This window comes from Morone saxatilis, unplaced genomic scaffold, assembly GCF_004916995.1.
Source record: "Morone saxatilis isolate NCDOM2014 unplaced genomic scaffold, NCSU_SB_2.0 Contig7, whole genome shotgun sequence".
Classification (NCBI taxonomy): domain Eukaryota; kingdom Metazoa; phylum Chordata; class Actinopteri; family Moronidae; genus Morone; species Morone saxatilis.
The window spans coordinates 9,646,402-9,656,948 of record NW_023340246.1 but is presented as its reverse complement, the minus strand read 5'-3'; the positions used below and the strand labels follow the sequence as shown (position 1 = coordinate 9,656,948).

Here is a 10,547-nt window from a genome sequence, read left to right as displayed (position 1 = left end):
AAATAATAAAAAAAAATGTATGCATGATATATTAAAAAGTCATTCACACTATTTAATTAATCGTAGCTAGATTGTTGTCAGGGTTCATGAGCTTACCTCTATACTGTTGGCTAGCTGAAATTTAGGTACAAAACATTTCAACATCATATCTATATGAGCTCTCTTGTATGTTTTAATTGAAAGAAAAAGTAACTGGTAACTAAAGCCTGCCAATTAGAATGCTAATGGGAGTAGAAGTATTGAGAGTGGCATAAAAAGCAACAATGCACAATTACAAGTACTTGAAATGCTGCACTTTAAAGGCTAGAATGAGTAGACTGTTCCTGAAAAAAACAGTGGAAGTATAATTAATAACACTTCGTTGACCCACTTGAAGTGGTGTAACAGTTGTCTGCTATCTGCAGCTTGAACCCTGCAGCCCGCTGCCTCTTACTGCTACTTCCTTTTTTTGTGCGTTTGGACGTTTGCTGGGCGTCAACTTTGGGAAGCTACGCGTGAGGTGGGTAGAAACCAGCAAATTGAACAGAGCGCAAGGTGCTGAAGTCGCTTCCAAGAGCGTAGCAGACGGGGGAAAACGAGCTGGCCGACTGGTTGGAAGCGTTGTTGCTTACAACCAATAAATTGTTACCATCTCTGCCTTTAGATTGACAGGTACTTTTAGGTAAATGGTACCTGTAAGGCGAGTTAGTGTTCCCTGCGCAGGTTGAATCTCTCAGCCCCTCTCACTTTGGGACTCTGAAGGCTCTGAGGTACATCAGACAATGATTAGATGAATGTGAGTTGGGCGACAAGCGTTCAGGTTCACGTTTAGGAGATGGTGCGAGTGGAGGTGGCACTTTAAGCTTAAAACGCGTTGGTATCGCTGAGAGACCCGAGATGTGAAGACTGGGTAGCTGACGTTCACAGGATGCCGTGTGCCAATAACACATGCAGTCAAGCATAAACAGCACACACACAAGACACCAGGCGTACGTAAAGAGAATACAGTATGAGACAGTGACCCCTTTGACGAGGGATGAAATGATGCCGGGTAATGTTCGTCTGCGACAGTCCGCCTGACTCTGATGTGAGATCTTCATCCACGCGTGTCCGCGCGCTGACGGTAGGGCTGCCACCGTAAAGCCGGAGCCGCGTCTCTAACCTGTATCAGGAGAAGAGCTGTGAGCGAAGAAGGCCAAGTCAGCGAGGATGAGTGATCCAATGACAGCGAGCGGCGGTTGGCTGAAATGGCTGCGTCCTCCTATAGAATCGCATGCATTTTGCTGTGCGTCCTAGCCAGAGAAATGCTCGCCAAAGCCATACTGTTCACAAGAGAGCACAGCAAGGGAAGGTGTAAGGAGACGAGGCAGAGGTTTCATCAACAACATAATCATCATCCCTGTTAAAGAGAGAGGTATGTACCTCAGTTGCATTCGATATTGTAGATCCACCGTATCTGATTCACAGGCTTAGGCTACTGGCAGACGGTGCTTACTAACACGGGGACGTCATTCATCAACGAATTACGCTCATTCCCTGGAAGATCCCGTAGGTAACAGAACAGCTCATGTAGGCAGCTTCAGCTTCCTCCAGCGACACAGCAATGGCGGATAAGAGCGAAAACTTATGTGTCACTGTTAACAGTGGTGAGACAAGTCTTGTGAGAGGTGACAGACAATGATCCCAAGTGTCCTGTGGTCTACAATTTAGAAGTAACGCAACACTGACTCACCAGGTATAAAGGTATAAAAGGTGATCGAGTGATTCGATTGTAAGATACCTTATAATCTAAGCCCTGGTGGAGAATAGTATCTATCATGCCTGTTGACTAGTCCGGCTTCATCCGATCTACTCACGGACTTGTGAGAAGCGTGCGTCCGATACCGTTGGAGAGACAATAGCGGAGCAGCAGTAACACCAAAGAGCTTCATCTCTACAGGGACACCCGCCAAGATGGACGTAAGTTGGACGCAGGGATCGGAGTAGGTTATCCTTCCTGCAGGCCAGCTTCTGAGATTGCAAGACGTCTTCCAGCGCTTTTGATCTTTATGCCTCTTCAGACGTGCAATAACAACGACAAAGTGCATGGAATGAGATTCAAGGTTAGTCATGGGTTGGCTCAGTCAAGCTGCAGTCCAGATTCTCTGTCTGGACGTGTTGACTTTGTCCTTCCAATGACTAATAAACGTCATCTTCTGTCAGTGATCAACGCCCTGCCTATGATATAAGCAATTAATGTCTGTTCTCATTGGAATTTGAGACACCAAAGAGATTGTTAGTTGGAAGACCTCGGACAGCGAATGAAATGAATTTACAAAAAGGTTCACCTGGAACAAAACGCAAATAATCAAATTGCAAAATAGGAGGAAATTAAAAACTCGCGCATTCTAACAGACTAGAGCTCTTAGTATATGATTTAAGATACGATTTAATAAGAAGTATGTTGACTGATGTTATACAACTGAAAAAATAGCGCAGCAAAAAAATCACCAGTAAGATCTGCATAATCTATCCAATAAATATTACCAAATAAACAAATATCCAAACAATAATATAACTTCTTATCTGGTTAATTTTATACCGATATTAAGATGTCTTCTTTTTGTCTTAAAACACCTTGCACTATCTTGTTGAATGTTAATGCTTACAATTGGAAATGCAACGAAAAAAAACAACAAAAATAATACCAGTCAACGATATCAGATGTACTTCATAAGACATATAAGATTATCATGATCTAAGCATATACCACATATTAGGGTTAGACGTATAACTCAAGTAAATGCGATTCCAGATAAGTATTACTGAATCAATCAAAATACACCATTAACCAAAAAAATAGATAAAAAAATAGAGCAAGACGACATTCTTTCTTTCAACTATACATTAGGTTATTAGAATAACTCGGTGTAGTAAAATTTCAATAGTCCAGAGGTGAAACGTTACAAGGCAATAAACACCTCTGTGAAGAAGGAACGTTCCATAGTGCTCTACTGAGAAAACAATTCACCTACCTGCTGTGCCGAACCTTTGCCACAGAGCTCATCACCTCTACAGGTAAAACAGAAAGTGGCAGACATGAACCCATGACCTCTTGGAACATCATTACCATCCAGCTTATGTTCAAACCTCACCTAATACTCGCCAATTCAACACATCAATACTAAAAATATCTGGTCGCTGGCCTCAGCGAGTGGAGCTTCCAACAACACCTATGAAAGCGAGACTAGAATACATCCGACCAGCAGAAAACGATTTTTGTCAGGCTCTGGCGGACGGCTGGGGCATCAGTGACAACGTTAGCGAGGGCAGGTGAACAGCTAACACAGAATTAGCCCCCCGCAAATCTAGGCTTTCGGTACTATATAAGCCCTCATACATATTCTCTGTGAGTGGTTGAATAAAGACTGTATAGTTTTTCTGATAGACCACAGAGTTACCCACTATGTAATAAGTTTCCTCTAATCTGTTTCACTATTTTATATTTATATATGCTTCTTATATTAATATTTATTTTTTAATAATTTTAACTTATTGCTTGTACAAAACAAGTATTGGGATGATGTCACACTGGGTAATTGTATTTCTCATTAATTTGACTATTTTTTACAAACAATCTATAAAACTTTAACATGAATGCATGACTAATAATAATCTAATGACATAATACTATAATGGTATGATGGTGGATGTTTTCCTGTATTAGGTCATTTTACTTTTAATACTTTAAGTACATTTTTCTAATTATACTTACATACTTAACTGACATTTTCAATGCAGGACTTTTGCAGTATTTGTACAGTGCGGTATCAGTACTTTTACTTAAATAAAGGATCTGAGTACTTCCTCCATTGTGACTTATCTGCATTAGCTTTGTCTGATTGACTTGAAATGCAATAGGCAAATGCCACCTACTGGTCATTGAGGGGAACAGTAAACCTCACCTGAGGATCATTGACAGAAGAGCTTTTTGATAGAAGAGCAGTTGCATCCGTTCTCAATTCAATTAAGAAAAAACGATACAATATTTACTGCAAATATATCATCCATAAACCGTCTATCTTCTCACCCACCAGGCCAGTTCAGGCGAGCCCCAAAGTCCAGTGCCAGCTTCCTCAGCCAGAGGGTTTTTTCTGTAAGCTGATGCCACAGCAGGCCCTCCTCTGTTAAGACTGTGGTTGGGGTCTGGAGCAACATGCAGGCCATCAGAGACCAAGGGCTGATCAGAAGGCCCTCCTCTTGGATTCGTACCATCAGATGAGCCAGCCAACTCACACAGGCCTGAGCCTCTGCACTGGGATTCTGAGGAAGATCTCTGTAAACAGATGTAAAGGGAAGGACGAGGAGAAAGTGAGCAGGAAGGATGGAGGAACATGGCCAATTATTTTTTTCTCTTTATTATTCTTCACCAGACTACTTGGCACTAATGCAGGGAGATGCCATAACAGTAACAGAAGATATAATTTAACTGATAAATTAAGTAAAAAGTTTGGTTGGTGGCTACTGTAATCCTGTCTACAGCCCTGTATGAGTGCGACACATATGTAAAATAAAATGATTTAATATCCTGTATGTCTTTAAATGTTTTCTACCTAGGTACGAGGTTGTACTGGCAGCGGTTTATCTTGCCCTGACACAGCTGTCGGACTGACATGGGTCGACCAAAGTTCACATGCATGCTGCCGTAATTTTCCTGCAGCACTTTGGTAGCCTTCAGCAGACCCTGCAGAGAGAGAGCAAAGCTGGGAGTGAATCACGAGCCACAGATAATCAGCTTTATTCATGCATGAACCCTTCTGACCTGCTCTAATGATTTTGTGAGGTTAGAGACCAACTTGTTTACTGTATTTTTTACATCTCGAACAAACAATGTTGGTAAGGTTTCGGAAAGAGAAGTAATGTGACCAGAACTTACCGTGGTGCTTTCTTTGGGCTTGGGGACCCCCAGTAACTCGTGGGCAAGCAGCGATTCCTCCAGTACTCGGTCGTAACTAATGCTGATGGGAACCAATGTGATGTCATACACCTCACCTTTAAAAAAAGGCTCCAGCACCATGTGCATCATACCTGCAGACACAAGCACATACTGTAGAATATCGTCAAGTTTTCAAAAAGTACAGACATTTAATTAGAAAACAACCTAAATACAGAATACCATACAGCTGCATTGGCTGAAAATATCTAGACACAATATATTCAAATATTCAAATATAAAAAACTAATTAACTCAACAATCAAGGGGTTGGAGAAAGACTGGTATGGAGTAAAAAAAGAGGAGAAAAGGCTGTCATTCTCATCTCTAAGGTCTATCATCAAGCTGTTTCAAGCTGCAAAGACCACAAAATAATTAAATACTTTGGGACACACACTACCAGAGTGCTAACTTGACACCTACCTAACTTTGGTACCAGAGACTTCAGTGTGCGACTCCGCAGGCCTTCCACATAAAACTCCATAGGAGCAAATCCTCTCTACAAAAAACAAATTGTTGAAAGTCCTCTTTACAGATGGTGAAATAGCTAGACAAATATGAATTGGACATAGTTGAACAAAGCTAAAGCAATTTCCAAAAGATTATTATGTCTTACCCTGACAATGGTTTTGACATATTCTGACAGCACTGCCCAGTACAGTTTGTCAGAGCCAATGGCACGTCGGATAAAGAAAGCTCCGGAGCGACGCAGTATCTCTCCGACCATCTTCATCCCTGCAAGAGCTTTACAGTGGAAAGAAGGAGGAATTTATATAGGGAGAGAGGGAAGTGAGCGTCTGCAAGCAAAGGTACAAGTCATGAAAATGTTTACTAGAGATGTTTTTATCTAACTCCATGATATTCTGTTGTTTTAATTCAAATAGATACTTGCGAATTCCTGCAGCAATAACAGGAACTGGGATATCGTAGGTGAACAGGATGTAGGAGATAGCCAAGAAGTCCATATAACTCCTGTGATTGGGCATCAGGATCACGGGACTCTCCTGAACGGCTTGTTGGAGCTGCAAGGGACGGAAGTCAAATACTGTATCAACAGCAGGCTTCTGGTATAGTAGTCTGAGGAGCAACACTTGTGTGCAGATTTTCAGAAAACATATGAATATAAATATATCTCAACTAACCTTTTTGTCAGTTACAGTCTTAATCTCAGAGCAGATTTGTCAAAATTGTTCTTACTTTAAGACAACTTGCCATTATTTAATGTATTTAAACACACATTTAAATGTACTGAAACATTTTATTGTTTACATTAATTACATATAACTGCTGAACAGACCCTGGTAAATATGGCAGTCATTTGCTTAGAGTCAGATAAGAAGATTGATACCACTCTCATATTTGTACAGTAAATATGAAGCTACAGCCAGCGGTCACCTAGCTTAGCACAAAGACAGGAAACAGGGGGAAACGGCTAGCCTGGCTTTGTTGTAAAACCACAACCTGTTGCTTTTACACTTTGGGTTTTGTACAGATTAAACAAATGAAATATAACTTTTTTAATAAATTTCCGTTTACTTATTTATTTGTCTATATATTTATGTTGTGCATATTATTATTAATATTATGTTTTATCCCCTTTTTTCTATATATATTTACATTTAAATCCTTTTCCTTTTATAGCTGCTTATTTTGTGTGGGAGGGTGTTTTAATGTGTGAAGCACTTTGTGTTACAATTTGCTTGTATAAAAAGTGCTATACAAATAAAAGTCGTATTAATTGATTGATTGATTGATTGATTGATACCATGCTAATTAGTGAGCTCAGAGGTGTAAGTAGGCAGACTTTGTTACGTACAGACAGAGCTAGGGTTGCTGTTTAATCAGACAAACACAGATAGAGACAGATATCTCAGAACCCGTTAAGATTCAGTGCCTATGTATGTTAAAATGCCTAACAATTACATAGAAGCTGCTCTCAAACTCTAAGAAACTGGTGCATATACTGTAATGTGCCGCTGTTCTGAATACAGTATTGATTAGTCGTGTGGTCCTGACCATGTTGAGTCCTTCCATGTTGACCAAGATGCTGGTGAAGAGTCTCTTGAACACCTTGTTGAGGGTGTAGGCCATCAGCCTGATAAACCCCAGCTGCAGGTTTTGAGACATTTCCTCCAAAATCCCACACGCCTCCTCTCTCACCTCCTCCACAGATGACCCCGTCTCCATGGCGATCTGAGGAGGAATGCAGGAAAAAGACTCAAAGTCCATGGAAGGAACAATGTGAAACTTCTTTGTTACATCTTTTCAAATCACACCATCCCACCTCCTTGGCCATGTAGCTTAGATACTGGGACTCCAGCACGGCTTTGTTGAGGTCAGCCGTGGAGCAGGACGGGGCCCCTTTGTAGGGGTGGGGGTTGAAGGTCCTGAAGGCATAGCCAAGATCACTGCTGCGCCTCCTCTCCTCCAATATATCTACAAACTCCTCATCATCTTCCAGGCCTGCTCTGCCTGAATCCCTATACTGGGAGGAGGAAGACATGCTTATGTTAAACAGATGTTTGACACCTTAAATAGAATATAAAAGAACAGAATAGGAACATGGCCAATCAACTACACGGTGGGACTCAGGTATGTGAGAGGAAAGCAAGAGAAAGAAGAAGTGGGTCAATTAAGCAGGACCTACGCAAAAAAACTCACACAATGTGAAACAAACATTGTCGAAAGCTGTCGGCCATTAAAATCTAAAGCCCCCCATCCACTCATAAATGTATTTTGTGCATGACTATGTAATTTGTATGTTGGACACCAGAAAGCTGTTTTCACATTCATCTGCTGAAGTTTTTAATCTCTGTACTGAACTTAAATCTTAAAGCTTCATCACTGGAAGCCAATCACAGTCCAATATGCATTTTATAGGAGTGATTTCAAAACCTGAACATGAACGGTGAGAATGGACTGAAGTCGGAGACATCTTGTGTCCAGCGGTTAAACCTTTTGTGGAAAACATTTGCATATTCACTGATTCGGGGTTTTTTTAAGGAGAGAGGGAGTAGATGTGGGCCTAAAAAGTTTTACAAGGTAATAGAGCTTATTTTTATATATTTTTTAAAACCTATATCAGACACAAATCATTACTCCAAACAGAGTACCAGTATATGTCTTGTTATGTGTATATGTTATATGACTATTGCACAAACTGTACAGCTTCCATTTAAAAAGGGCCATATACATATTGTTTTTTATTGTATTTAAATGTTTTCATGTTATTGTCAGTTTTTTATTTAGGATTTCGACCTGCAGCACTTGCTTTCATCCTTACTATGTTTATTGTTATGCACCAATATACCAAGGCACAATTCCTTGTATGTGAGAACCTACTTTTTCATTCTTAAAACATCTTAAAACGTGTCTGAAAGGGTTCTTTAAACACCCAGGAGGTTCTCCTCCAGTTATAGACAGAAACAACACACTGACCATTGCCTGCACTATCTTTTGTTTCGCACTATGGACCGCTGATGTTGTTTAACAGCCTATTGAGCAACATAAATAGTTTCTAAGTAGGCCAAAGTTTCTGCAGCTGATACCGTCGAACAGCTCTGTGCGCACTATTTACAGCTAAACACCGGGCTCAGCGTGAAACTGAACGTGACAGCGGCAAACACATCCAATGCATCTCTCTCATTCAGTCTCGATGTCAGCACACACTTTATAATTTATACCCGCTGTTCACTTTTAAAGCGTTTGAGCTGAGCCGGCACTGTGCGCAGGGACAGGGCGCAACAAGTGTTCACGATGAAAAAACACACTCATTTTAAAAAGCTGCTTACCGTGTCCGTCATTCTTCACAGCAACACACACACACACACACAAACAAACAAACGACCCTTGCAGGTGGTTGTCCTCATCGACTTTCGTTTTCCGTACTCGAAAGCTGCCTTCGATACACTCTGCGTAGAGTGCAGCACCCCGGGGCGCAGGCCAATGGTGTCGCTGGGTTTTGGAAACTCCTCCCGCATGTTGTATGTGCAATGTGCAGCTCTGTGCTCTCTAACAACGCGGCAGTGCGTGATGGTGGATGTAGCAAAGTGAAACAGCTGAGTTTTGCTGCTTGGCACTGATACAGAGAAGTTTATCTGAACAAGCAGATGCCTGACACTCTGTCTGCACATTGTTATTAATTATACTTTTACTCATAAAAAATGTCATTTTAGTGCAGTGTGTAGTCACTGGTGGATTCAGTGTCCCCATGTTTGAAAAAAAACAGCATAAATGCCCTTTAAGGTGCCCTTGCAGTGGAGAAAACCTCTCCCCTATATATAACACGTGTTGGCCTCTTAAGGGTCAAATAGTTAATAATTCTCTGTATGTTTTTATTACGGAGCTGTAATAGTAAATGTGAGTTATAATGTATAATATATATAAAAAAAACATTTTAATCTGAATCAAGCATTAATCATGGATTGGCATGGAGGCCAGAAAGATGAGGGCCCGTTCAGGTAAACCTACATCCTGTCAGCCTCCATCCCTCTGTCTATCTATCTATAAGCCGCCAGATGCACCACACTGATGGCCGATGGCAGACAAGTAAAGAGATTCAAGATGGCTGGAGGAAGTTCAGAACAGCTACTAAATGGACCTTGAGGTGAGAAAGTCTAGCCAGCTATTGTTTTAAAGATCAAGAACACATTTTACCTCTTGCTGTTCAGGTGAATGTGATTAAGGAGGACAAAGAGTTAACACAAGGGTTAATGGACGCTGACACAGGCACTGATGTACCAAGGCATTCTTTTTATTGAGGTTGATTACACCAATTTAACAGTGAACTGGTCAAAAGAAGGAGTGGAGGGAGTAAATGAACAAATTATTGAGCATATTGTTCACAGTTAAGGCAAATATATCACACTTTTAGGCTACTTTAGCTCTTTCATGGAAAGAATAATAACAGTGTTCAAGCATTATATACACATCTTGTGTCATAAGCTGACTCAGACCTCCTGTAATGAATGATACTGTAGTTTTTAAATTGCAGGTCACCATGATAGCAGCTCCTGCTCATATACTGTATATGACTTCAGGTTATCAGTGGGATTATAAGGAATACAGATCCCTTTTCAAGTGTCTGTTACTGAGAAAAGGTCAAACATATGATCCTCTCTAAGCTGTGGAAAGTCTGATAAGGGTTTTCAGATTTGGGTTTTGCTTTAAGTGACATTACAAGGGAATGGCAGTAACTCTACAGTAAAATAACAAATAGGTGTATGTTAACACACAAGTGTAAACTACACGTATCAGTCAATATAGAATCAGGTGAATAAATAAAATATACTTAATGGCACTTAATGGAAATACAGATAAATCTTAGGGGATGGAACAGTCGCATAGTCTAAATGATCAATAGGAACTTTAACTGTGTGGATAAATTAAAAGATGTTTCATGAAGGTCATCACAGAAATGTCATTCTGCTACAGAGACTGTGATTTCAACAGAAAAATCTAAATAATTCAGCTTTTCGCATCAGTTACTCATTGATTTTGAGAGTAAACCGATGGCTATGAACATTAAAGATTGTGTTGTGTTTTCTGTTCTCTTGTCAGCAGCAATAAATAATTAATTTTAAAGGTCCAGTGTGTA

General features: G+C 40.5%; 1 protein-coding gene across 1 annotated transcript in view; it reads right to left on the bottom strand.

Moving 5' to 3' along the window:
• The window catches only part of si:ch73-21k16.5 (dihydroxyacetone phosphate acyltransferase), an 18,136-nt gene extending 9,229 nt beyond the window's left edge, over positions 1–8,907 (bottom strand). The window contains exons 1-9 of the mRNA XM_035678219.1: positions 8,743–8,907; positions 7,236–7,436; positions 6,968–7,144; positions 5,844–5,973; positions 5,568–5,695; positions 5,375–5,450; positions 4,895–5,046; positions 4,572–4,702; positions 4,053–4,294 (exon numbers count right to left, since the gene is read on the bottom strand). Coding sequence (XP_035534112.1) covers positions 4,053–4,294; positions 4,572–4,702; positions 4,895–5,046; positions 5,375–5,450; positions 5,568–5,695; positions 5,844–5,973; positions 6,968–7,144; positions 7,236–7,436; positions 8,743–8,754 — 1,249 coding nt within the window. The 5' untranslated portion in view covers positions 8,755–8,907. The remainder of the gene's footprint in view (positions 1–4,052; positions 4,295–4,571; positions 4,703–4,894; positions 5,047–5,374; positions 5,451–5,567; positions 5,696–5,843; positions 5,974–6,967; positions 7,145–7,235; positions 7,437–8,742) is intronic.
• Positions 8,908–10,547: the final 1,640 nt, after the last annotated feature.